We start from the raw sequence: 27,626 nt of genomic DNA, 5'->3' as shown, positions 1-27,626 counted from the left end.
CGTAGAATGAGATCCCTGAGGATCCGCTGGAGCCCAGTCATCTGAACACTACAAGTCCCAGCAAGCGAAGAGTGGGGGCGGGGCTTGTGACCCATGTGACTTGTGGGCGGGGTCGGACGGGATCAGCGCGCCCTGGGGTTCTTGGCTCCGCCCCTCTCCCCTACCCGGTCCTGTTGCGTCGCCGCCGGCTGCTACCCCTGGTGAGTCCCTGGAGTGAAGGGGGGCAACTGGTGCCAGCTGGGCCCTCGCGTCCCCTACAAGCGGACTTGCAGCCCCGAGGAAGTACCGTGAGTGGTAAAGGTGCCACCGGTTTCGGTTTCCACCTCCTTCCACCTTCCCAGGGAGACAGTGAGTGCGAGCGGCGTCAGGGGGCCCCTGGAGCGCTCTCCGCGGCCTCGGGGGGCGGAGGGCAGTTTTCTCCCGAGCAGGGCAGGGCCTCGGTGGTGGCGGCCGGCTGGGGGGCTCCGTGGGCAGAAGGGGTCCCTCTGACGGGACTCCGGGTCCTGACGTCACAGCATCCCACCCCTCCCGCGGGCGGAAGTCTAGTGATTCCCGAATCCTAGCCCTTGGCATCTCCGTCGTTTGGGTGGAGGCGGAGGCGGGGCCCTGCGCAGTCACTTAAGCACCCTGCTTTCTCTGTGGGCCTCCTTTTCCCCCGTCTCGGGCGAGGCTTGGTCCCCGAACCCCCTTTCCTTCAGGGGAGGCCTCTGTAACCGGAGGAGGTGTTCCAGGCATCCGAGAAGGAGCGGGAGTGGAGTGACCCGCTTCTTTACTGTCCATCTCCCATAGCCCCGCCCGCTGCCCCCTCCAGGCCGCTTCAGCTTGGGGGCGAATCGTTTCCACTCACGTTGTAATTCAACCTTGCATGCGGACTTTCTTTTTTTTTTATCACTTGGATCCTTGCTCCTGATGCCAGCCAACAAGTGGCGGAGCGGAATAGAATAATACAGAGGCTGCACGGTAAATCCTCACTTAGCCCTGTCCCAGCGTTCTGCGACTTTAAGCCAGACGTCCTACAGGCAAGCCAGTTTTACCAGAGGCCAATTGATACAAACGAGAGTGAAGTTCCTACAGCGTCTTATCAGCATGAGGACTCCGTGGTGTTGAACAAAACCACGTTATTCGAGGGCTGCTGCATATTATAACTTGTCTGCACTATTGCAAAACCCGTTTAAAGCAGCAGGTCTTCGTAGATAGTTGTAGAGCACATGGTTAAAGAATACCCGGGCGACTTTTCAGAAGGCCTCTGCCTGAAACTCTACCCTTCAGCAGATATGACAGCTGTGGAGTGGAAAGGACCCCGAGAAAGGCGGTCAGTAAGAGTTCCGTAGCACTAACAGGCTGTATTATCTTTCAAGTCAGATAGTACATCTGGGGCTCTTTAAAGAAATTTGGCAGTGCTTATCGAAATAATGCCATGCTTCCTTATTTTCCTAGACCCGTGGTCGGCAAACTGCGGCTCGCGAGCCACATGCGGCTCTTTGGCCCCTTGAGTGTGGCTCTTCCTAAGCCTTAGGAGCACCCTAATTAAGTTAATAACAGTGTACCTACCTATATAGTTTACGTTTAAAAAATTTGGCTCTCAAAAGAAATTTCGATTGTTGTACTGACGTCACAGCATCCCACCCCTCCCGCGGGCGGAAGTCTAGTGATTCCTGGCTCTGTTGATTGATGAGTTTGCTGACCACTGATTAGGATCATCATTGTAGCTGCAAGGTTTCTTGGAAATCTTCTAGCCTGATCTGTGCATTTTATTGATGAGGCCTCAAAGGAGGTAGTGTGACTTGGCCAGGATCTCAGAGCTCGTTAGTGGCAGAACTAAGACAGGAACCCAGGAGCCCCGGCTCCTAGCCTGGTCCCATTTCCACTACACTCCAAACACTATCTCTTGTCACTTCAGCATGGTCACCCCTTTAAGGGGAAAAGTGTAAAATCTCAGTAGAGTAAAATGGAGATTTCGTAGACAGCTTTGAGCTTTTCACCGTTTCTCATGGTTGCCTGCATCTTCTGTCCAAGAACTATTTTTCTGTTCTTCCCTCGTACTGCTGGCACTGGTGGTATGGGATGTGGGATGCGGGCCCGCTGAGAAGGAGCTGGGCAGCCAATCCAGTCAGTTGTTAATGAGCACCATTTAAAGCCTTTCTAAGGCACCCTGAAAGACTCTAGGTGAGGAACTATAATGAACTTGGAAAGTTTGAATTACAGTAAGTGGCTTAATAATTTGAGGACCAATGACTGTGTCTTTGTTTTTGCTCACTGACTCATGCCATCTACAAATCCAGTGTGTTCTCTAAGGGTATTTCTGTGAAAGCATCTCTTCCTGGGCCACGAGTGGGACTCCAGTTAGTTCATCCATTTTCTAGTTGCTAATCATTTGGAAAGTTAAGTAAGCAGAAGGATGAAGAAATTAAATTAATGTGGGTTTGCTTTCCCCGGGGAATTTTATCACTGGGAGGGAGGAAAGGCTATTAGGGTCTCTGACCTTAAACATCAGTTGATATCTTCCTTCCAGGAAAACTCAAATGAGGTATCGTCACTGGCCCAGCTTAGATTGGCAGGGTCATGCTCTCGGCTTGCCCATGGCCTTTTCCATCCTCGGCTTTGGTAAGAGGCAGACAAGGGAAGCCACTGCTGTTTTCTGCCCTCCCTGCCTCCTCAACCCCTTGCACAGTCTTGGCAGAGGATAGTTTTTATTTTAAGAATGATTGCGTTCTGCCCTGACCGGTTTGGCTCAGTGGATAGAGCGTTGGCCTGCGGACTGAAGGGTCCCAGGTTTGGTTCTGGTCAAGGGCATGTACCTTGGTTGTGGGCACATCCCCAGTGGGGGGTGTGCAGGAGGCAGCTGATCGATGTTTCTAACTCTCTATTCCTCTCCCTTCCTCTCTGTAAAAAATCAATAAAATATATTTTTAAAAAACCACTTAAAAAAAAAAAAAAAAGAATGATTGCGTTCCAAAAACCCAGAGTGCCCTTGGGTGCCTGCTGGGTCCTTCTGGGAAGGTGGGATCACTGAAATGGGTAACTTTATGGAATCTTACATTTTTATAAGCAAGGAACCAAGACTCTTGACTTTTCCAGATAGATGATTAGATTTTCAGATGAAAGATACGAAAGTATCCATTGGCTATGCACTCAAGCTTTTTTTAAAAAAAAGATTATTTATTTCAGAGAGGAAGGGAGAGGCAGGGTAAGAGAGAGAGAAACATCATTGATGAGAGAGAATCATTGATCGGCTGCCTCCTGCATGCCCCCTACCGTGGATCGAGCCCGAAACACGAGCATCTGCCCTGACCGGGAATTGAACCATGACCTCCTGGTTCATAGGCCAACCCTCAACCACTGAGCCACAGCAGCTGGGCTGCTCTCAGGTTTTGACATGAGCTCTTCCATGTCGTTTTGAACATATATGCTGACCTTTCATCAGTGACCTTCTGTTCATGAGCTACTGTATAGATTGTTTTTCTAGTAAGGAAAGAGAGGCTGTACCCAGCCCCCATACCATTAGCTGGTCTTGTCTTTCACAGTAGCATCCATTTGCAAAGCAGCTTGCGAGAATTTGAATGTGTGGAAGGTGGGTAATGGAGTGTAAATTTTATGGGTCCTTCAGGAAATCAAATCTGTGCCTTCTGTGTTTTTGGCACCATGCCACTTGAACCAGCTCTACCAGCTGAACCAGCCATACCAAAAATTGATGAAGCACTTGGAGATTATCATCTCCTTCCCCTATTTTAGAAAAGAGAAAGCTGGGAAACAGCAGCTCCTCCAAGGGTATCCAACAAAGTAAGAGCAGGACTTAAAGAAAAAGTCCCACCACCATTCACCACCTTTCATTTTTTGATGAATTACATGCATATATCTTTTTTTATTATTGTTTAAAGTATTACAAATAGTAGTACATATGTCTCCTTTTTTTCCCCATTGACCTTCCCCCGGCCTCCCCTACCCGCCGGCACATGCCCTCCCCACCCCCCCAGTGTCTTGTGTCCATTGGTTATGCTTATACTACATGCATATATCTTATTCATTTATTTATACAATGAGTACTCAATTAGCAGTCACTACAAGCTAGGCTTTATGTTGTGAAGAAAAAGAACAGCGAATATGGTACTTGGGTACATTGAGGTCCTGAAGTCCCTCTTACCTGACTGTTCAGATCCATAGTCAAAAGACAGATTAAGTCATTTTACATGACAGGGGATATGCTGGCCCGTCTGACTGGAGACCACTAGGGAAGAGAAGGGCCTGAAGGCTGAGAAAACTTCCCGCCCTCCCTCATCTAGGAGCTCATGGGGGCAACTAGCTTATCACGAGGAACAAGTCCTGACCTAGACTGCAACACGATCTCTCTCTTCCTTAGAAAAACTGATCTGAGGTTTGAGGTTTGAGGATGTGGTTAAACTGTGTCACAAACCAGAAAGCCAATACTTTTTTTTTTTTTTTTTTTTAATCTCAATCCCAAGAACAGATAGTTCAGTGGCTTTTCTGTGAAAAAACTGGCCTGGTTGCTTAGGGTTCAAAATAAAACCAGGAGAAGTAAAGTGGGGACGGGCTAGAAGAACGACGGTCTTTTTTTTATTATTGTACTTACTTATTTTAAATTGTGTGTATGCGTGTATACAATCTTCCAACATGTTCCAACAGCTGAACTTGTAAGGTGTCATATAATGTTTGCAATGCACAGCTCTTTCTTCATCGGCTGTGTAGAGATGCAATATTGTTTTCATTTCCCGGTAAAATTCTGGGTTGCAAATCATGGATTCACTACATGTTAGTCCAGGGAGGCATTTAGAAGTCAGGACATGTAGCTTTTAAGGGTTAAGAAATATCAAGTCTCAGCAATTCAGAAGACTGTGTGTGTTTCTTTTATGTGCTGCTTTTACCTCCCAAATTGTTTCCCATCCTTGATCACATTTTATCTGTACTGTGACCTAGAAAGTTTATTTAATAAACTTTATTATCTCCATTTTATAGATAGGGATCCAAACTCGCTTGCTGTCCTCCAAACGTGGGCTGCATTTTTCTGTTTCTTTGCTTTTTTGCATGCTGTTTCATGCCTGGTATGTCCTCACCTCAAAGCCATTTATCAAAATCCTGATCTTCCTTGAGGGTTTTACCTAGGATTCTTCTCACTCCCTGAAACTTCCCTTCGTCTTCCTAACCAGTCGCATCACTTCTCCTTTTGAATTTAAGAGATTTTGCACTTAACTCATCCATTGGCTGTCACTTGTTTACTTGTCTAACTTCCACATTGGGTTGGGGCTCATTGTGAGGGCAAACACTGTGTCAGAAGGGGGGAAAAACACCCGCAACAGTAGTCATTCACTAACATCTGCTAAACCCTTTTTTTATACAAACTCTATGCTAAGTACTTTATTCTGTCATTCAACATGTCTACTTGGTGTGAAGTGCCTACTCTATGGCAAGTACTGATTTAGGGACTGGACACTACATTATTTCAGTTCATGCTACGAAAAACCGAATGAGATAGATATGATTAGCCCCATTTTACAGATTAAGGAAACAGGCATAGAGCCCAGTGATTAAGTAAATTGCCCAAGGTCACGCATATCATTGGTGGTGAAGCTGGAATTTGAACTCCACCATTCTGAGCACAGAACCCATGCTTGTCACCATCACATGTCAAACGGTCTCCTTCTCTCATCCCTATCTTCCTCCCTGAACCCATCCCCAGTTCCTAGAGGAGTGCCTTCATATATGGAAGGGCCTGGTGATCATAGGATAGTAAATGGAATTGAATGGAGAAGTTGAAATCTAGAGAAATTGGTATTCCGAAAGTCACAGAGCTTATTGAGATGAAAAATCTAGAATCGATATCTTCCAGTCCCCAGCTCAAGCTACTTTCCTCCGGGCCGCCTCACTTATTTAAGGCATTTAGAAGAAGGTGAACAAACTAGCTCTGAGCAGAAAACAAGGGCATGTGAGCATGGTGGTGCCTGTGGTGAAGAGGTCAAAGATCTCAGAAAATTCTTACAGCAGCGGTTCTCAACCTGTGGGTCGCGTCCCCTTTGGGGGTTGAACGACCCTTTCACAGGGGTTGCCTAAGACCATCGGAAAACACATATATAATTACATATTGTTTTTGTGATTAATCACGATGCTTTAATTATGTTCAATTTGTAACAATGAAATTGGGGGTCACCACAACATGAGGAACTGTATTAAAGGGTCGCAGCATTAGGAAGGTTGAGAACCACTGTCTTACAGGAAAGGAAGTTATGAATGCAAAGTGGCTCAAAGTGAAACCAAAAGCAGGTTGTATGGTTTCAGTACTAGTCAGGCTGCTTTTTGCTTTTCCGACTTGTCTCTAACAGAATGTTCCCTGGACGAGAGCCCAGAAATCGCCACCATTTCAGACAACTCCCTCTGAGCCGTATTCTATCCCATATCTCATAACAGGACCCCGCCATGGAGGAGACAGTAGGAGACCCGCCCACATCAGCTGTCTTGCTGGACCACTGTCACTTCTCTCAGGTCATCTTTAACAGTGTGGAGAAGTTCTATGTGCCTGGAGGGGATGTCACATGCTATTACACCCTCACCGAGCATTTCACTCCCCGTCGAAAGGATTGGATTGGAATCTTTAGAGTAAGTAGTTACTTTAGTACCAAGTTACTGGGAACTAGAGGTGAATCTTCTTTACTGTGTGTTACAAGCAGTTTGCATGTTATCTGGCCAATGTTAAAGTCCTGAACTAAGCCCCCCAGCAGTTCCCCCTTAACACACCAACATCTGCCTTGGGACCCAAGCCAAAATAAGGTTATATTGTGCTTTCAAAGACCAAACGTACATTTTTTAAAATTATCCTGTTTTGGAATGTTCATCTGTGACTTGACAGGGATGATTGTTCCCTTACATCATTTCTGTGACTTTAAGCTTTCTTTTCTTACTTAGTAGAGTGTCTAATTTGTTTTAATATGAGTATTGCAAATCTGGAAAGGATGCTGAGAAGTTGCCTGGTTTGGCACCCTGCATCTAAGTGTGTTCCTGCGTAAGTGTGTCTGTCTTCTTTGGGAAGAGTTCCCAGGGCAGCAGGTTTATGAGCTCCCTCAGTGGCCTCTTCTAATGCCTGATGACCCTGTCAGTTCAAGTACAGAAATGGGACTTCTTTATTAGAGCCAACCTGCTCTCTATCTCGGCTTCTCCCCTCATCTGTGTCTTTATCTGTCACACACACACACATCATAATGACAAACCTTCCTATTTCCAGAGACGGGAAGTAAAGGTCACATTTAAGTAATTTACACTGCTGAGTTCCAACGTCTGTGACCTTTGTTTTGACACCTCAGTATGTCATGTGCTTGTTTGCCATTGTCGTTCATCCTGAACTCACACATTCTTGACCACACTGTGAAGGAGCTGGTGCTTATTTACATCCCCCACTAACTAACTTTTCCTTAATTGTTTGAAATTCCAAGCTATTTGCTGGAGCCAGGGCAGCTGGTGTTTCAAGGCAGCGACAGACAACTAGAGGGACACGTGACAGCTCCGCAGACTGCAGGAGGCTGAAACATTAGACTAAAAGATGTCCTAACACAGAAACCTGACACACCAGAGTGTTTCCTATTTTGTAAAGAAGATGATAGTTGTTTTATCCTTCCCACAGGTGAGGTAGAACTTACTACAATGGAGCTATACCTTCGTTGTCCAGTCCAGTAGTCTCTAGCCACATGTGGCTATTGAGCATTTAAAATGTGGCTAATGTGGCCCTGGCTGGTTTGGCTCAGTGGATAGAGTGTCGGCCTGCAGACTGAAGGGTCCCGGGTTCAATTCCAGTCAAGGGCACATGCTCGGGTTGCAGGCTCAATCCCCAGTAGGGGGCATGCAGGAGGCAGCCGATCAATGATTCTCTTTCATCATTGATGTTTCTATCTATCTCTCCCTTTTTCTTCCTCTCTGAAATCAATAAAAAATTTTAAAAAGAGAGACAAAAGAAACAGCAAGAAAATAAATAAATAAAATGTGGCTAGTGTGGCCGAGTAACTGGATATTAAATGTTATTTAACTAACTCAAAATTAAATAGCCTTGTGTGGCTACTGGCTATCATATTGGACAGTGCAGATATCCTATATAATAAAAGGGTAATATGCAAATCGACCAAATGGCAACCAGTCACTGTGACGCACACTGACCATCAGGGGGCAGACACTCAACGCAGGAGCTGCCCCCTGGTGGTCAGTGCGCTCCCACAGGGGGAGCACCACTCAGCCACAAGCCGGGCTGATGGCTGGCGAGCGCAGTAGTGGTGGCGGGATCCTCCGCGGCAGCGCTAAGGATGTCTGGCTGTGGCTCAGGGAGCAGGCCTAAGCCATTAGTCGGACATCCCCCAAGGGCTCCCGGACTGCTAAAGGGCACAGGCTGGGCTGAGGGGACCGCCCCCCAAGTTGTGCACCAGGCCTCTAGTAGATAATAAAAAAGAGGAGGATTCAAAAAGTACTTATTAGAGTTCATAGTGTAATCTGTAACTTTTTTGTTATGTTTCTGTTCAGCTTAGACTGGTTGTATTCCCCAAGCACTTAGCAACTTCCAGTGAAGACTTGCCCATAAACCAAATGAAAGTCAAGCTTTTTAAAAAGACATGTTTAAAGACATTTTTTGAAATGCATCTGCATTTGGAATGCTTCATGCATTCCAGAGGTATTGCCATGCCTCCATAAGGAAATGGTCAATCCAAAGAAAGGTCTCTGATGTTCATGTCCATAAACCTATTTATTTGAACACCTACCCTGAAGCCTGAAAGTTTTAAGACTAATAAAGAATGCAAACTTTTTGAGAATACACAGTGTGCTAGGCCTTTGATGAGGTTGTGTGTGTGTGTTCTAACTTAATCCTCACAGCACAGTAGCCCCCGAGATAAGTCAGATTATCTCTTGTGCACCGATAATACTTTCCCAAGATCCCCCAATGAGTAAGGGGTAAAGAAAATTTGTTTGACATCCAAACCTCTGCTGCTCCTCCTCTCTTCCTTTGAACAACAAATGGTAAATTAGAGAATTAAACGTCAACTCTAAACTTTTGTCCTTTTTGTCTCACTTCTAAAGCTCTCCCAGTGTTCTTTCAGTGTGTTTTTTAAAATATATTTTTATGGATTTCAGAGAGAAAGGGAGAGGGAGAGAGAGATAGAAACATCAATAATGAGAAAGAATCATTGATCGGCTGTCTCCTGCACACCCCACCCTGGGGATCGAGCCTGCAACCCGGGCATGTGCCCGGACTGGGAATCGAACCGTGACCTCCTGGTTCAAGGTCAACTCTCAACCACTGAGCCACACCGGCCAGGCTTTTCACTATGTTCTTAATCATATCCCTCACGTCCACATCACCAAGTGCTTCCTGGCACCAAGTAGGCATTCATGAAATGTTTTTGAATGTGCAGTATGCTACGTCTTCTCAACATAGCAAAAGCTGCCACCAGTGATTGAGCTTAAATTGAGTGGGAGTCAGCTTCCCTACCTTCAGTGTCTAGTCCTGAGCTCCATACTCTCCTTTACCTGAGCATGTAAATGCCTCCAAGGTTTCAGAGGGGAAATACCACGCCACGAGAAGCAGGCTGGGACCAGGACTACCCAGGTGGAGGAGCCAGGGTCAGAAATCGCAGGTAGCTAAAAGCTGTTTTCTTGTTCCAAGGCGGCAGTAATTCTTAGGCTCTTCCTGATGATATTTTGGTCACAGTACATTAAGAAACTACAGGAAGTGAATGAAGACTCCATAAAATTCCTGCTTCCTGCTCCGCCACATACTGCAGTGGCTGTGAGATGCTTACAGCGATGGGGTGTGTATTAATGAGACACTAAAACATGCCTAGTATGTTCTGATGAGCTTTCAGTGTGGCCTTTTCAACCCTGCTCCGATTCCTTAATATAGAAAAATGGAATTTATTCTCCGTTCTTTTTCTTCCCACTGGGCTCAGGCAGGGTCAAAATATGGCAGTAAATGTAATTTTGCTTCTCATTTGCCGAGCGTTCTCCCCTTGGAGACGCAATGGCTCCCTTTCTATTCCCTGGTGTCCTCTTATCTTCGAGATACAATTTGAGCCATCTTGTACTCCTCTTCACATTTAGTGAGAATATTTTCCACATAGCCAGCTGTCTGCTCTGAGGCATATTTTACAGAATTCTTCTATCTTATGACTTACTGCATTCAATACCTAGAAGAGGCCTTTATAATATCAGATTGTTATTCTTTTCAGCACCAAAAAGGCTTCATTAAACATGCCTTAAGAAAAACACCAGCCCTAACTGGTTTAGCTCAGTGGATAGAGCATCGGCCTGCGGACTCAAGGGTCCCAGGTTCGATTCCAGTCAAGGGCATGTACCTTGGTTGTGGGCACATCCCCAGTGGGGAGTGTGCAGGAGGCAGCTGATCGATGTTTCTCTCTTATTGATGTTTCTAACTCTCTATCCCTCTCCCTTCCTCTCTGTAAAAAATCAATAAAATATATATATTTTAAATAAATAAATAAATAAAAAGAAAAACACCAAAGAAATGCAAACTCTATAGCCTGGACTCGGCTATGTGGTGCCTTGTAATCTAAGAAGCCTCCTCCTCCTCCATCCCCAACATGCAAATTATTCAAAAAATATATATTTTTTAAAAATGCAGTAGTGTAACCATGTTGGTATAAGTGATAAGACTGATCTGGACACAGGAAAGGGCAAACTAAGGGAGAGGGCAGATCAAAAGTGCTTTCTGATGAAGTTCCCAGAACCTTTGTAAGACAATGGCAAGATCCAGGCTCACAATCGCAGAACTTCTTCCCATCACTCCCAGTTCTGTGTCTGACTTGGAGACACAGGTTTTGGAACTCTGGTCCTGGACGTTGAGTTATCAGTTCTTGTTCCCTTCTAAGACAGGTATTTTGGACTCTGTGTGTGTGCCCATTTTTAGCTGTATCAGACATTTTACTGTATATGGTTGTCGTAGGTCAAAAAACAAGATTTGATTCATGGTAAGTGGATTTTGTCCACTCATTCTGTTGTCTTTTCAACATAAATAAAAGGTAAGCACACTTTGAGAAGACATAGCCCAAATAAGGATTTCCCCCTGAGCACTTCCAGATGCTGACTGGAGCCTCTTGTCATTGCAGGTGGGATGGAAGACAACCCGTGAGTATTACACCTTCATGTGGGTTACTTTGCCCGTTGACCCAAACAACATATCAGCCAAACAGCAGGAAGTCCAATTCAAAGGTGAGAAAAATAGGGGGTAAAAGGTGTTGAAAACAGTAGCCAAGACTAATTTATTTCATTGATCTTGGCTTTCTGGAGCAGATAAAAGACTTCCCGATTTTTAGTTTTCTGAATAGACCTGACTTTGGATTACAAATAATATTGTGTTCTCAGCTTATTACCTGCCCAAGGATGATGAGTATTACCAGTTCTGCTATGTGGATCAGGATGGTTTGGTCCGGGGAGCAAGTATCCCTTTCCAGTTCCGCCCAGAAAACGAGGAGGACATCCTGGTTGTTACCACTCAGGTCTATAAATAACTCACCTCTATCCCTTCCCACCAATAAGAGTAGTAATTCTAGGATAGGGAGGGATTTGAGTCAAAAAGCCTTTAATGACTGTCTAACAGATACTATTGAGAAGAATTTGTACAATACTCACTCAGACCCACTTCAGAATGACTTAGGAACGTTAGCAAGAATCATAACAAGGGATTTCTCCTTTCTCTAAAACGAGTGTAGCTCAGTTGGCATTCAGTTATTTCCTTAATTTTTCCCACCGCACACCTTATCACCACAGTAAATTGATAAGCTCCTTTGAGGAGAGATGCACTAACTCTTCTTCTTGGATCTCTCAGTTCTACACAGAGCCTGTCATGTATGAGTATTAGATTCACTTACTTAACAGGACATCTCCTGTCCATCTAGTACAATGGTAGCACTAGGGATGCAATGTAGAATCAAAACACTGTCGGCGGCCTCAAAGAGCTAGGTCCATAAGAGAGACAAGCAATACTAAGAGAAGAGTCTACATTCTTCTGTCATTCCCCCTTTTCACTTTATATGGCCTTAATTTTGTTTCTCTTTCTTCTCGGTAATGGCAGGCTAAGTACTGCAATTTATACAGACACACATCTATTACCGTCTTCCTTACATATTGAGGGGCTGCTCCCATTTGGGGTACAGAAATGTCACTATAGTGAGTGGGAGTCATTCATACTTTCTCTGTCCCAGGATATGGGAATTTTCTGCTACAAGGATTTGAATATCCATTGAGCTACAAAGGGTCAAATAGTTCATAGAATGCTCTTTCATAGGGTGAGGTGGAAGAGATTGAGCAAAGCAACAATGAGCTTCGCAAAGAAAACCAGGAGCTGAAGGACAGCTGTGTCAGCCTCCAGAAGCAGAACTCAGACATGCAGGCTGCGCTCCAAAAACAGCAGGTACGGCTGTTGGCTAACGGTGACTGGAGTATGGAATTGGATGGTGCCTCTTAGCCAGGCCAGCACCATTTTCTGCTTTGCTTGTGATCTCACTCCCTTACACTAATATCTTTGAATAGGCATAGTGTTAAACATTTTATGTGGATCATTTTATTTAAACTTCATGGCAAACTTTTGGAATATGTACTGTTATTACCCCAACTTTATAGATGAGTTACCTAAGGCTTAGGGGAATTAAGTAATCTCTTATACAGCTAATAAGTGATGGAGCCAGGATTCAAACCCATGCAGTCTGACTACTTCTTTTCAGTGCCTGTTTATAATCTATAATAATAAAAGTGTAATATGCAAATTGACCAAATGGCCAAACAGCGGAATTACCGTCCACACGACCTTCCAGACGACCTTCCAGACGAAGCCAGGGCTGCGAGGGCTAAGGCAGCTACGAGGGCCAAGGCAGCTGGGGCTGCGAGGGCCTACCCTTGCACAAATTTCTTGGCATCAGGCCTCTAGTTAGAAATAATTTGCTTTGATGAGCTAGAATGTGGATATCCAGAGAGAAGCAGTAATAAAGTAAGGTTGTGGGTTATCTAAACTCTTTGTAACTTCTTTTCAAATCAGCGGATGGTGAATGAGAGTTGATAATGCTAGAAGCTGAAGTAGAAGTTTTCTCTAAAGGCTGTAAACTAGCCTGGTCAGTGTGGCTCAATGGTCGAGTGTTGATCTATGAACCAGAAGGTCACAATTTGATTCCCAGTCAGGGCACATACCCAAGATGTGGGCTCGATCCCCAGAAGAGGGCGTGCAGGAGGCAGCTGATTTATGATTCTCATCATTGATGTTTTTATCTCCCTCTCCCTTCCTCTCTAAAATCAATAAAAAATATATTTTAAAAATAAAAATAAAAAAGATATATCTATTAAAGGTGACATAGGTATAACTCACAACTCGGCTGTCAAGAACAGCATCTGGCCAGGAGCCTTACAGCCTATCTACCAGATTCTAGCCAAGAAATCAGAGGGTCTGGGTTCTTGGATTCGCTCTCCTGCATACTTGCTACTGGTTATTATAAAGATAGCAAAAGCCAATATTTATTCATGAGTACCTGCTCTGTGCCTGGCACTATAATTAAGCACATCACTTAATTCTTAAAACAGCCTCACAGCTCTGAGAGGTAAGTGACTTGCTCAATGTCAATGTCATATTTTGTGGCTTTGGAACGAGCTGGGATTTGCACTCAGATTTTTTTTTATGTTTTTGGAGACAGGATCATACAATGGTTAGGAACCTTGTCTTTGGAGTCAACAGGCTGGTTCTCCCATTTATTGTTTGATGAGCCAGAAGAAATTTCTTAACATCTCTGATGAGCCTCAGTTTCCCTCCCTGTTTTTTCACAGAGATACTAGTACCCATGTCAGCATTTTTTGCAATGGCCAAAGGGTAAAAGCAGCCCAGGTATCTGGTGACAGCTAGATGGCTAGACGAGACGTGTCGTGGCATGTACATACAATGAAATGTTGTCCAGCTTTAAAAGGAAAGGAAACTCTGGTACATACTGCAGCGTGGGTGAACCTTGAGGACATTATGCTGGGAAAAGTGGGTCAGACACAGAGAGATGGATACCATATGATTCCACTTATATGAGGTACCTAGAGTAGTCGGCATCATAGAGACAGAAAGTGGAATGGTGGTTGCCAGGAGCTGGGGGAGGAGGAAATGGGGAGTTAGTGTTTAATGGATTCAGAGCTTCAGTCCTGCAAGATGAAAAGAGTCCTGTGGGTGGATGGCGTGATGGTTGCACAACAGTGTGGATGTTCTTAATGTCACTGGGCTGTGTGCTCAGAATGGTTAAGATAGTAAATTTTATGCTATGTATATTTTACTACAATTTTTTAAAATATATATTTATTGATTTCAGAGAGGAAGGGAGAGGTAGAGAGAGAGAGAAACATCAATAATGAGAGAGAATTGTTGATTGGCTGCCTCCTGGGGATCAAGCCCACAACCTGGGCATGTGCCCTTGACCAGAATAGGACCCCAGGACCCTTCAGTCTGAGGCCAACACTCTATCCACTGAGCCAAACCGACTAGGGCTTAACTACAATTTGTTAAACAGAAGAAAAAAGAAATGACTTTTTAGACGTCTATAAACCAATGGTTCTCAACCTTCTGGCTCTTTAAATACAGTTCCTCATGTTGTGACCCAACCATAAAATTATTTTTGTTGCTACTTCATAACTGTAATGTTGCTACTGTTATTAATCGTAATGTAAGTATCTGATATGCAGGATGGTCTTAGACGACCCCTGTGAAAGGGTCATTGGACCGCCAAAGGGGTCACGACCCACAGGTTGAGAACACTCCTGTAAACTAAAAATGTTTCCCACCTTAGAGCTAAAAACAAATAGTTGTTATTTATACACAAGAATTGATTCAGTTCAGAAGGCACATAGGACGAATATGGTGGCCACTAGCCCCATGTGAAATGTGGCAGGTTGTGATATGCTGTAAGCCTAAAATATATTCCGGATTTTGAAGACGTTGTCTGAAAAAAGTGTAAAATTCCTTTTATTGTTTACATATTAAAACAATATTTTAGATATATTGTGTTAAATTTACTAGCGGTTAAATTAATTTCATGTTTCTTTTTACTCTTTTTAATGTGGCTACTAACACTTTTTAATTACATATGTGGCTTTCTGAATTTATTGAACAGTGCATTTCTAGGAGAAAAGCAACATTATTTTATCCACTGCTGTGTCTGCAATGCCAGACAGTGTCTGGTGTGCAGTAGGCGCTTATTAAATATTTGTTTAATGAATTAATGGGCAAATATATGCTCTAGTGGAAGAGAAATTAAGGTAGATACATTTTTAATGTGGAAAGAACGTATTAGGAATATTTGAAGATGAGAAACCCCTTTACTTGGATATTTTATTCACTGTTATGCCATGCTATGTCTGACATGTAATACGTGCTCAATAGATATTTGTTGGCTGCCTGAGATATTAAAACTGTCTAAGAAATGGTTTGTGCCTTTGACATTTCACTCTATAGGAGGAGCTAGAAACCTTAAAGAGCATCAACAAGAAGCTGGAACAGAAAGTGGAAGAGCAGAAGGACATTTGGGAGACAGAGCTGCTGCAGTGAGTGTGACCCTTGCATGTGAGGAACTGCCGTCTGATAGGCACCCTTAGGAGGGTCAGATTAGATTTCTAGAATTTGTTAGACTACAGTCTTCCTATTATGGCATTGAGGGTGTGGTTCTCCCCTTGGAGTCATGATCTCTTTGGTTCTAGGTTAGAGAACTTTGTGTCAGAATGGTAAGGAGAAATGACCTAAATTCACGTATTAACGTGAAGTATTGAATACCTGCACTTTGAGGTCAGGAAGCCAAAACAGGACTGAAGGAGAGACTAATGGATTTTAAAATAAATCTGGAGGCTTAGGGCCAAGGCAGCCTTAAATCATTTAAGGCCTGGGGGAGCCAGCAGGCATCAGCATATATTTCACATAGTCATCTCTACCTCCGCAGACTGAAAGAACAAAACCAGAAGCTGTCCTCAGAAAACGAGAAGATGGGAGTCAGAGTGGATCAGCTTCAGGTAGGCCACGGCAAACCTTTGTCCAGCGCTCAGCCACTGAGCCACATCGGCCGGGAGGAACACACATTTCTTTATATTTTGCACATTAAAAAGTTTTGAATAATGTTTCTGGTTAGCTTTCCTTCTTTATATCTTTGTTGTATTTACTACTTTTGCTTTAGGCACAGCTGTCAACTCAAGAGAAAGAAATGGAGAAGCTTGTTCAGGAAGCTCAAGATAAGACAGAGCAGTTGGAATGTCTGAAAAAGGAAAATGGCCAGCTCTTTCTCAGTTTAAAGGAACAGGTAGAGTCATGGGAAAATATATAATTTTTTGTCATTGAGGAGAAAATACATACATTGTTCTTTCTTTATCATATACCTGGATATCACTGGCTCTGGGGGAGGTCTCAGAGGAAGCCATCTGAAAGAGTTATCTCATGGTTGTTCTCAGAAACTAATAAGAGAAGGCTTGCTTCTTTCTCTGCATCCTGCTTGCTCATTAGCTGTGCAGGCCCTTCCCCAGTGCGTGCGTGCGTGCGTGCGTGCGTGCGTGCGTGTGTGTGTGTGTGTGTTTCTAACAATGGTCCTGAAATCTGTTTTTGTGCAGAGGAAGCACCAGCAGAAGCTAGAGAAGACAGTGGAGGAGCTGAAGCAACAAGAATCTATTGCAACAAAGAAAGAGCAGGAGTTAACGGCATGTCTATCTTTGGATGGCTACATGGGAGGGAGCCTACAAAAAGGAAGGGATAGGGTCTACGCTTAGGTGATGGACAGGATAAATAAGCAAAGAGGAGAATAGCACTTACCTCTGGACATGTTGCATTCTACCCAGAAGGATAGAGAATTTGCTATGTACAAAATGTTTAGGAGAGGTAGGTATTTTAATGTGTGATGAATGATAAAAGAATATTGGAAGGTAAACTTTATGACAGGTTGTAGTAAATAGAGCCTTGAGCTAGGAATTTCCTTCTTTTTTAAAATATATTTTTATTGATTTCAGAGAGGAAGGGAGAGGTAGAGAGTGTTAGAAACATCAATGATGAGAAAGAATCATTGAATGGCTGCCTCCTGCACACCCCGCACTGGGGATCAAGTCTGCCAACCTGGGCTTGTGCCCTGACTGGGAATTGAAAAGTGACCTCCTGGTTCATAAGTCAATGCTCAGCCACTGAGCCACACCGGCCGGGAGGAACACACATTTCTTTATGTTTTTCACATTGAAAAGCGTTGTTCCTGGTTAGCTTTCCTTCTTTATATCTGTTGTATTTACTTCTTTTGCTTTAGGCACAGCTGTCAACTCAAGAGAAAGAAATAGAGAAGCTTGTTCAGGAAGCTCTAGATAAGACAGAGCAGTTGGAATGTCTGAAAAAGGAAAATGGCCAGCTCTTTCTCAGTTTAAAGGAACAGGTAGAGTCATGGGAAAATATATAATTTTTTGTCATTGAGGAGAAAATATATACATTGTTCTTTCTTTATCATATACCTGGATATCACTGGCTCTGGGGGAGGTCTCAGAGGAAGCCATCTGAAAGAGGTATCTCATGGCTGTTCTCAGAAACTAATAAGAGAAGGCTTGCTTCTTTCTCTGCAACCTTCTTGCTCATTAGCTGGGCAGGCCCTTCCCCAGTGCGTGTGTGTGTGTGCGTGCGTGTGTGTTTCTAACGATGGTCCTGAAATCTGTTTTTGTGCAGAGGAAGCACCAGCAGAAGCTAGAGAAGACAGTGGAGGAGCTGAAGAAACAAGAAGCTATTGCAACAAAGAAAGAGCAGGAGTTAACGGCATGTCTATCTTTGGATGGCTACATGGGAGGGAGCCTACAAAAAGGAAGGGATAGGTCTACACTCAGGTGATGGACAGGATAAATAAGCAAAGAGGAGAATAGCACTTACCTCTGGACATGTTGCATTCTACCCAGAAGGATAGAGAATTTGCTATGTACAAAATGTTTAGGAGAGGTAGGTATTTTAATGTGTGATGAATGATAAAAGAATATTGGAAGGTAAACTTTATGATAGGTTGTAGTAAATAGAGCCTTGTGCTAGGAATTCTCTTCTTTTCTTTTTTAAAATATATTTTTATTGATTTCAGAGAGAAGAGAGGTAGAGAGTGTTAGAAACATCAATGATGAGAGAGAATCATTGAATGGCTGCCTCCTGCACACCCCACACTGGGGATCAAGTCCATCAGCCTGGGCTTGTGCCTTGACTGGGAATTGAAAAGTGACCTCCTGGTTCATAGGTCAACGCTCAACCACTGAGCCATGCCAGCCGGGCAGGAATTCCCTTCTTAAAGAGCTATTGTGCAGGCAGACAAATGATTATAAAGTTGAGCTCTATGATTGGAAAATATTACAGCAGTCAAAAATTTTGTTACAGTTGATATAATATTGTCAGTTGTCATTATAAATTATTCTGAGCTACAGTAAAATGGTAATGCTAGCCTAATTGACTAATAATTTTCTATAATATATTATTGGAAAAAAGGCCTCATGATGATGACAGGTGCCTAGGAGCCCCATTTTCTGAATTGATGTAAGAACATGAGAAATCCTGATGTCTGGAGCCTGTCCAACTACTGGGATTATAACTCATTATATATGTATCATTCATTCAGTCAGTGAGTCATTGTCCAATCAGTTATTGAGTACCTACTACTATATAAGATACTGTATATGTTAGCCTAATAAAGAGTAGAACAAAGTTTGTAAATCACCAGTTCATAGGTTAAGTTTAGCTAACAGAAATGTTTTATTTGGCCCAGATGGTATTTTTTTTTTAATTGAGTTAGTTACTAATACTTAAAAATGGGAATCTTTCCCATTAAAAATTGTATTTCAGCTTCCATTGAAAAATTAGAGGATCTGGACACATTGAGTCCATATCTGGAGCTGCGTAGCTGCTGCACCCTTTACTAGTAGATAGAGCATGTGTTCTCCATTTGTCTGCTGTCTTCACTGTTTCATTGCATTCAACTCCTTCATTCAATTATATTACATATTTGGGTTTGTGACCTCTAATATAGCAAAGAAATTACTGTTTTAAATAACCTAGAGCCATCCAAAGATTTGACCTTCTTGTGGCAGCTATGGGTTTTCTCGGTTTTTATGGAATATTTTGCAAGATCCAGGGACTCCCCAGCTGATACCAATTCTTTATCCTAAAGCATCCAAAGGCCCCTACCTATTAGGACTCTGTCTCTTACACTCCAGGGGCCTAGGACAAGAAAACAACAGTGGAAGAGCAGTTAGTACAAGAGATGGACTTGCTAAGGGCAAAGGTAGAGGCCGGGAAAGCCTGTTTCTTAGAGAAGTACAAAGAGAGTCAGTGACTCCACAAACAGATCAGGCAACTCAGGGCTGCTGCGCTGGTAGGTGACAGAGACAAGGGGCCCAGGAAGCAAGGGATGCGAATGTTTGTGGTTCTTAGACAAGCCCAGAGGGTTGTAGACCCTTGTTAAGGAGAGAAATTTATCTTTCTGCTAAAGAGAGGAGGGATGGAGTGTGTGTCCAGAAACTAGCCTGGGAATCCCTGGAAGTACAGGCCCCAGCTCAACCATAGGCCTCAGGGAGGAGTTTTGTAACCATTGAGCAGATTTCTGAGCAGATTCAGAGAGCCCTTCCTTACGTCTGCTCTTTGAGGACGTGAAGCAGGACTGGAAGAGCCAGCAGGAGCCAATGGGGATGGGAAGCCAGGGGCCCGCAGTCAGCAGATCACCGGAGAGCCTCTAGTGTTACTACCTCAGGGTTGGCTAGAAGCGCACAGCAGTTTGAGCACCAGCATTCAAATAAAAAATCTTAGGAAAAAACTCCACAATTAGTAGGATTGGCTTAAGTGTTTTTGTGAGGTTTGGGAATGTGGATGTGTGTAGATAGGAGGTGGAAAGCTCTGAAGCATGCCTAGGAGTTTGGGATTCATGAAACTAGTCAAGTCAACATCAAGCCCAGCATCCCAGTGTGGGTTCCTGGTAGCCTTGAATAAATCCTGCTCAGATTCTCTCTTCCTCACTGTAACTTGAGTCCAGATGCCTGTTTTCACATGGGAGGGAGTCATCCCAACCTAGCCCTAAAAACTACAGGCTGCATTGACTGAGATGTTTATTCAGACAAAGATGATTGCTTCCATCGTTGGGTGGGGTTAAACAAGGCTGCATTTATCCCTAACTCTGATAAGTCAGTATTGAGGTTTTCCCCAAACTGTTTCTCTCTTTGGTCACTTACAAACCAGAAGAAACTGGCACCTGGACGCTCGCCCAGGCCTTCGGGCATTTTAAGTTACTTTTCTGTTAGTTAGATCTGCTCTGTAGTACCACTCCTCCCTACTCCACCCTCCCCCACCTCGGTCCCAACACTTTGTAAAGCTAGAACCTCTGTGATCGTGTTTCACCCCACCGTGGATCCAGATTATCATATATGATCCTAATCCTAATTTTTTTTTTTTAATTATTGATAGGACGAGAACTTTGACCTGTCAAAAAGGCTGAGTGAGAACAAGATGATATGTATTGTTCTGCAGAGAGAGAAAGAGAGATTGGAAGGAGAAAATGATGTGAGTATGTAAATGAGGGTAGAAAACTCCAAGATTTTAAGGGGAAGGAGCAGGGTGAACCAAAGGTATGGTAATAAAATAAAAAGTTAAATAGCCCTGCTGGTTGCCCATCAGCCTGGGGACCTGAGGGTTGTGGGTTCGATTCCCAGTCAATCCCAGGCTCGGGCAGGAAGCAACCAATAGATGTGTCTCTTAATTTGATCCCTCCCTCTCTCTCTTTCTCTCTCTCTCTCTTTCTCTCTCTCTCTTTCCCCTACCCCTTCCACTCTCTAAAAAATCAATATATCCTCAGGTGAAGATTAAAAAGTAAATATAAATATATATAAATAATAATACATATCTATACTAATAAAAGGGTAATATGCTATTTAGAGCAGACATCTTCCGGACAAAGCCACAGCGGCTGCCTGAGGCTCAGGCAAGCCGCAGATGGCACGGCTGCCGCTGTGGGGGCCCAAGGCTTAGGCAAGCTGTGGTGGCTGCTAGGGCCAAGGCTCGGGCAGCTGCAGCGGCCAGCAGTGGCAGCAGCAGAGGCATGATGAGGGCGTCGCCTTCCCCTGATTGGCCAGTCGCCTTCTGCAGAGGGAGGCCAAATTGCAGCTTACGGGGAGCGGGCCTAAGCTGTCAGTAGGACATCCCCTGAGGGCTCCCAGACTGTGAGAGGGGGCAGGCTGGGTTGAGGGGATGCCCCCCCCCCCAGCAGTGCACAAATTTTCGTGCACCAGGCCTCTAGTATATAAATGAAAAATAAATATAAATAAATAAGTTAAATAAAAGAGCCCATTCTGGAACAGTGGGGGAGGCACATGCTCCTAAACAAAGTAAATTTAATCTGGTTTCCTGATCTACCACAAAATCCTCTTTCTGTTCTATAACAAACTTGTTTGGCATGGCAGCAGTCAACCTGAAAGAAACAGCTTTGACGATGATCTGACTTAGTTTAGTATTTTTGGTTTTATCTTCAGCGTGATTGTAAGTGTCGTCTTTGGAGAGTAATACCCTGTGTCACTTTTATGCTAGTGAGGAACCCCTTTCCTTCAGCACAACTTTTTTTTTTCTCTCTGCTGCCAAACCAGGAGCAGAAGTGGTGGTCTGTACCAGTCCTACATCCATGGTAGGCTCCTAATAAACACTGTGCATTCATTCATCCCTTCATCCGTTCATTCATTCATCCAACCGGTATTTTCTGCTGTGTGTTAAACACAAGTTATTATTGATTGAGTGATTGATTGGTTGATTGATTGAGGATGATCACAGCAAATGAAGTGGTTGCACTTGAAGCCATTCTCATGCCTTGACTAGCATCGAGGAGTGGGTGTCCATGCATTCTGGCCACTCCCTCTGGGTCTACACCTCCAGCAGTTCCCAACCTCTACCCTCTCTGTGACCCTTCTGGGCTATGCCTCCAAGCAATTATTTCTACTTTTGATTTTACTATTTATTCCAGGGTGTTTCCATATTGTAAAAGCCCTTTGGGGTCTCTTTCTGGCCCTGTCATTCTCAACCTCTTCATTTAGACAAATACACTGTGACTTTGAAGTCCTTGTTTTCCTGGAATAGTCCAATGGGACCAGGCGGGGGTAGGGAGGGAGTGTGCACACAATTTAGCACAAGAAGGAAAAGGTCTGATATTTGGAAGCTTTGTTAAGAGCTATAGTAAAGTCCTCTTGAGATGTTATGGAGCAGTTTACTAATTTTCTTTTTAAAGAGCTTCTAATGCTCTCTGTCCCCCTTGTACCTTATTCTCTTTCTTTCTCTCTCATCCCTTCCCTCCCTCTTACCTCCCTCCCTCTCACTCTCTCTGTTGGGGTATCCATTGGATGGGATAAAACATAAAGAAGGGAAAAATATATCAGATTAATATTTACATTGTGTAAGAAAATTGTTCTAGAAAAGAGACTAAAAAGAAGCATTTTGCTCTCAATGTACAACAATTTCAGTCTTAACATAGCTCCTGCCAGCCTCATATATCCATACAACTTTTGTGCCTCCTTCAGTATGTATGTGTTTAGAGATTTTAAATTCTTTTTTATGTTAATCTAAACACAACTTGGTATGCTTTTAGATTCAGATCTTAAGAACTCAGATCTTCAGAGCCCCGGAGGCTGCTGCTTCCCCTTCTCAAGAATCTGGTTTATCATTTCCACGGCTCTTCAGTACCACATTGTTTATTAAGAACTACCTGTAATGGGCACCCTTTTGCCAGTTCGTTGAGGCCATTCTTTGTTGTTGTCTTTCAACATGTTGCTCTAAATCTTCTATCCTTAGCTTTTGAAGAGGGATAACTTCAGATTGATGAGTTACATGGGTCTGGATTTTGACTCTCTGCCATTTCAAGTGCCTACTTCAGATCAAGGAGGTGCAGGACAAAACCCAGGACTTGTCTTTGGAAACCCATATTTTGGTAAGACAACTTTGCCATGGGAGCTGAAAGATCCCTGCCTCCATCCCTTTCCCCCACTCAGTTTTTTTTTTTTTTTTTTTTTTTTTTTTTTTTAATATATTTTATTGATTTTTCACAGAGAGGAAGGGAGAGAGATAGAGAGAGTTAGAAACATCGATGAGAGAGAAACATCGATCAGCTGCCTCCTGCACATCCCCCATCGGGGATGTGCCCGCAACCCAGGTACATGCCCTTGACCGGAACCGAACCTGGGACCCCTCAGTCCGCAGGCCGACGCTCTATCCACTGAGCCAAACCGGTTTCGGCCCCACTCAGTTTTTGTGTGTCTGAGATGCTAATGAAGTCCAGTCTCATTGTTAAGACTTGCTGGGCAGAAGCTGAGGACCCAGTAGAAAGATTGCCAGGCGAGAGGTGTTAATTGAGAAATAAATCTGAATCTAGAAGACACAAATCAGATCACTCGCCTAGAAGCAGCAGACACAAATTGAGTCCCGTGGCTATATTCCCAATACATAAATCGGGGACCTGTCTCTGTGTAGCAGATATACACATACAGAGCTGAGGAGCCTAATTAAGATTTGGAAATGGAAGCACAAGAGGCGGGCAGTGCCACCCAGAAACGAGCATTACGTCAGCCACCCGATGGCCTGACCAAGGGCAGCAGGCGTGTGCTCCACAGAGACCCTTGGGGGTGTGGATGACAGGAAGTGGGGGTGACAGCCTCTCTTGTCTCACATGGACCAGGGGTCAGGTGTTCTTAGCAAACAGGGAACGTCCCTCTCTTGTCTTCAAAAGTGACCTGAGACCTCATTTTCTGGGCAGTTTAAAGTGGTCAGGTTCTCAAGAGTCACAATCAGATCTTTGCAACAGGCAGGGGTACGCGTTTATTTTTCCTTTTAAATATTTGTAAGTACTTTATTTGAAAAATATCTACATGGATTCAGTCTTTCTTTTTTTTTTAATATATATTTTATTGATTTTTTACAGAGAGAAAGGGAGAGGGATAGGGAGTTAGAAACATTGATCAGCTGCCTCCTGCACACTTCCCACCGAGGACATGCTCACAACCAAGGCATATGCCCTTGACCGGAATTGAACCTGGGACCCTTCAGTCCGCAGGCCAGCGCTCCATCCACTGAGCCAAACCAGCCAAATTCAGTCTTAAAATTCAGTCTTAAAATCTATTCTCAGACTGTTTCCTTGTTAAATTGTTACTGTTTTTATAAAAATCTCATTTTCCACCCACTGAAACTAGATGGGGTTTTTTTCTGATTATGTAATATACAGGGCCTCTGCATGATTTTTTCATTCCCCCCTATTGACCTCTATCAGAAGTAAACGGTTTATAAAGGAGATAGACAGAGGCAGTGGGAGAAAGGGAAATATGGGGGCTACAAAAAACAGCTGCTAGAACACAAGTGCTGGGGTAGGGATCTGGGGGTGATATTTTCTCATTGAATGAAATCTTTTTTATGACCCTCAGGCATCCAAGAAAGCTCTGCCCCCAGCCTGGTAAGTATTTTGAATCATGAGATTGACCACATCCAATCCTTGAGAAAATGCCCCTTTCTGCTCCAGTTCATGGGAGAACCACAGGGAAACTGGGTCATGTTGATAACTCCTGAAGTCAGCTGCAGCCTGTTGAGGTGGGAGAAGGAGGCACAGTTTATCCACCAACATCCGGCTCAAGGTCTCTATTGTGAGCTGGGTTTAGTACAAGATGAGGAAGGAGGTGTGAAGTAGGCAGCTAGCCAAACAAGGTATGTCCCGGGCCCCTTCCGGCTGGAAGCTGTTTGACTGCTTCGGCAACGTTCGGACCTTTCAGCCCTGGGGTTGAGAAGGCCCCAGGGAGCCTCTCCAGACGTGACCTTGAGCACCTACCATGTGCCAAGCCTTATGCCAGATGCTGAGGATAGAGTGGGAAATAAGGTAGACACGGCCTCCGCCACATGCAGCCTGCATTTTCACTGATCCCTTTGTTCTTCCTCCCAGCGCACCATCAAGAAATGTCCCACCTGCAAATCAAACCTTGCTGATGACGTTTTCGATCACATCTCGCAGCAGCCGCCCATGGAGACTCTGTCTTTGGATTGTCCGATTTGTGACAAGAGCTTCTCGGCAAACGAAAAGCAAATCTTTGAAGACCATGTGTTCTGCCACACTCTCTGAGTGGCCCCGCCTCCTGGATCTATACTGTACATAGATTTTATAGAGTAGAACCTATAGCTTCTGCTGTGAGTTATGACACAAGATCCTGCCTAACCTGAAATCATTAAGGATTTACTCAGTCCTGCTGCCTGAAAGGTAGAATCATGTCGATAATCTACAGGATAGTGTTAAGGGCTGTTACTTCCATCTGTGTGGGTTATGACCTTTTAAATCACAGAACGCTAGCTATGCCAGCCTCTCACCTATGATGCCCATTTTTCCCAGGATCTCCAGTACAAGGGCCCTGGAATAGAAGCAACCTGGCTATTCAGAACAGGTTTGACTCAAATATAAAGTGGTTCGTTTTCGAGGTTGTCCACAGCCATTCAAGGTCAAGCCTTGAGTATATTTGTACTCCGTCTTCAGTCCTATCCTTGGGGCTGGAGATTGATGAGAAGTTGAGCACTTCTTCCTGCTCTTCTTCAGGCCTCTTTCTCCAACCAATTGCATTAGGCTGGCCAAAAATGGCCTGGCAGAGAACTCAGGCATCCAGCTGGGATACCAAAGGTTTCTCATCTTGATTTCTCAGCTCCTAATAGAAGCGCCTTATTCCAGAACCGTGGACATGAAATACTATTGCAGTCACAGAAAACTTTCTTTCTCTCTGGATACCTCTGATTGGCATTTTCTACTCTTTGATCTTTCCTACGCACATAACGTTTATTGTTGTGAGTCATTAACAGTAGTGGGAGTTGTTAGAAACTGTATGGGTTTGCAACTTTCTAAGCTGGTGACTTTCATTATGGATGAGTCAGAATAATGAGAACTAATGTTAACCTCTTTAATACTAAAAATAAACTAGTCCTCTTTTTCAGGGACTTTGGCATTTTAAACCTTGAGTTTATCGTCTTATTTTTAATCTTATGGGAAAAGCGTAATCAAAAGAATTGTGGGAATTATGAACCTCACCAATAATTTCTCTTCACCTGTATTAACTAGTCAACAGAAGAGTTTCCTGGCATTTATCTTGAGGTGGAGAGGAAGTGATGAAACATTACCTTAGTTTGACAAATCTAGAACCCTGATTTCTTGCTCTAACTTTTCATGCATTTTTTTGAAAGGGGGCAGTATGGAATTTGGTACTTGTGTGAACTAAGTTCACTTCCCTCCATCCAGACTAATTGAACTATAAGAAAGTAGTTCCATGCCCTGGCCAGTTTGGCTCAGTGGATATAGCGTCAACCTACGGACGTAAGGGTCCTGGGTTCGATGCCCTGTCACAGCACATGCCCAGGTTGTGGGATGGATCCCCAGTAGGGGGCATGCAGGAGGCAGCTGATCCATGATTCTCATCATTGGTGTTTCTATCTCTCACTCCCTTCCTCTTTGAAATCAGTAAAAATACTAAAAAAATAAAAATAAAAAATAAGTAGTTCCATTTTCTCTCCCCTTAGGCACTGAACAAGTAAAAATGACTCCCAGGTAGTCAACCAGCAGGTCACTATACAGACCTTTGCAAAAAGTTTTGAATAATGTGAAACATGATTTCCTGGATAAGGTTGAACTAACTATAGCTGCATTCCTTCTGTTTATATCCTGATTGGAGTTATGCCTTAGACCAGCTGTGGGCAAACTATGGCCCGTGGGCCGGATCCGGCCCGTTTGAAATGAATAAAACTAAAAAAAAAAAGACCATACCCTTTTATGTAATGATGTTTACTTTGAATTTATATTAGTTCACACAAACACTCCATCCATGCTTTTGTTCCGGCCCTCCGGTCCAGTTTAAGAACCCATTGTGGCCCTCGAGTCAAAAAGTTTGCCCACCCCTGCCTTAGACGAACTATATTGCCCCAGTCACGGCTCTTTGCCTTTATTTCTCCGTTGATAAAATGAAGATGGAACTATACTACCACTTCTGGATCATCGTTTCAGTAAAATGTCTCTTGGACTCATAAGCCTTTTGCCCTTTAAGAATCAGATGTGGCTCAGCAGTTGAGCATCGACCTATGAACCAGGAGGTCACAGTTCAATTCCCCGTCAGGGCACATGCCTGGGTTGTGGGTCAATCCCCCATGGGGGGCGTGCAGGAGGCAGCCAAGCAATAATTCTCTCTCATCATTGATGTCTCTATCTCTCCCTCTCCCTTCCTAGAATCAGATGTGACATTAAGATTAATCCTAGAGCTCTGGCCGGTGTGGCTCAGTTGGTTGAACATTGTCCGTGCACTGAAAGGTTGCCAGTTCAATTCCTGGTCAGTGCACATGCCCAGGTTTGGGCTCGATCCCCAGCAGAGGGTATGCAGGAGGCAGCCAACCAATGTTATGCTCTGGCATCGATGTTTCTCCCTCTTCCTCTCTCTAAAAAATCAATTAAAAATACATTTTAAAAAGACTAACTCTAGGATAGACATAATGGGGAAATGATGCCATTTCTCTAGCAGAGACCCTTCCTTCCTGACAGCTCCAATGAAGAACTGCAGTTCCATTTATTTTGTACTCGTCAGCTCTTAATGAAACACGTGAGTGGAGAGGA

The 27,626-nt window shown here is 43.9% G+C and overlaps 1 protein-coding gene across 4 annotated transcripts; it reads left to right on the top strand.

The window, feature by feature from the left end:
* The first annotated feature begins 158 nt into the window (after nt 1-158).
* Nucleotides 159-26,771, top strand: CALCOCO2 (calcium binding and coiled-coil domain 2). 4 transcript variants are annotated; one of them, XM_081109723.1, is made up of 15 exons: nt 159-348; nt 6,418-6,606; nt 11,106-11,208; nt 11,362-11,495; nt 12,284-12,409; nt 15,467-15,555; nt 15,945-16,014; nt 16,176-16,298; nt 16,603-16,689; nt 17,280-17,402; nt 17,687-17,773; nt 20,444-20,539; nt 22,808-22,943; nt 24,427-24,455; nt 24,936-26,771. In XM_081109723.1, the coding sequence occupies exons 2-15, from the start codon at nt 6,427-6,429 to the stop codon at nt 25,110-25,112; spliced, it is 1,560 nt and encodes a 519-aa protein (XP_080965849.1). In that variant the 5' UTR covers nt 159-348; nt 6,418-6,426; the 3' UTR covers nt 25,113-26,771. The 4 variants fall into 4 exon arrangements, with proteins under 4 accessions (XP_080965849.1, XP_080965852.1, XP_080965850.1 ...); XM_081109724.1 differs by having other exon boundaries at nt 166-200; XM_081109725.1 differs by having other exon boundaries at nt 217-287.
* Nucleotides 26,772-27,626: the final 855 nt, after the last annotated feature.

This window comes from Myotis nattereri (genome assembly GCF_964212035.1).
Source record: "Myotis nattereri genome assembly, chromosome: 16".
NCBI classification, from domain to species: domain Eukaryota; kingdom Metazoa; phylum Chordata; class Mammalia; order Chiroptera; family Vespertilionidae; genus Myotis; species Myotis nattereri.
This window is presented reverse-complemented; position numbering and strand designations above follow the sequence as displayed.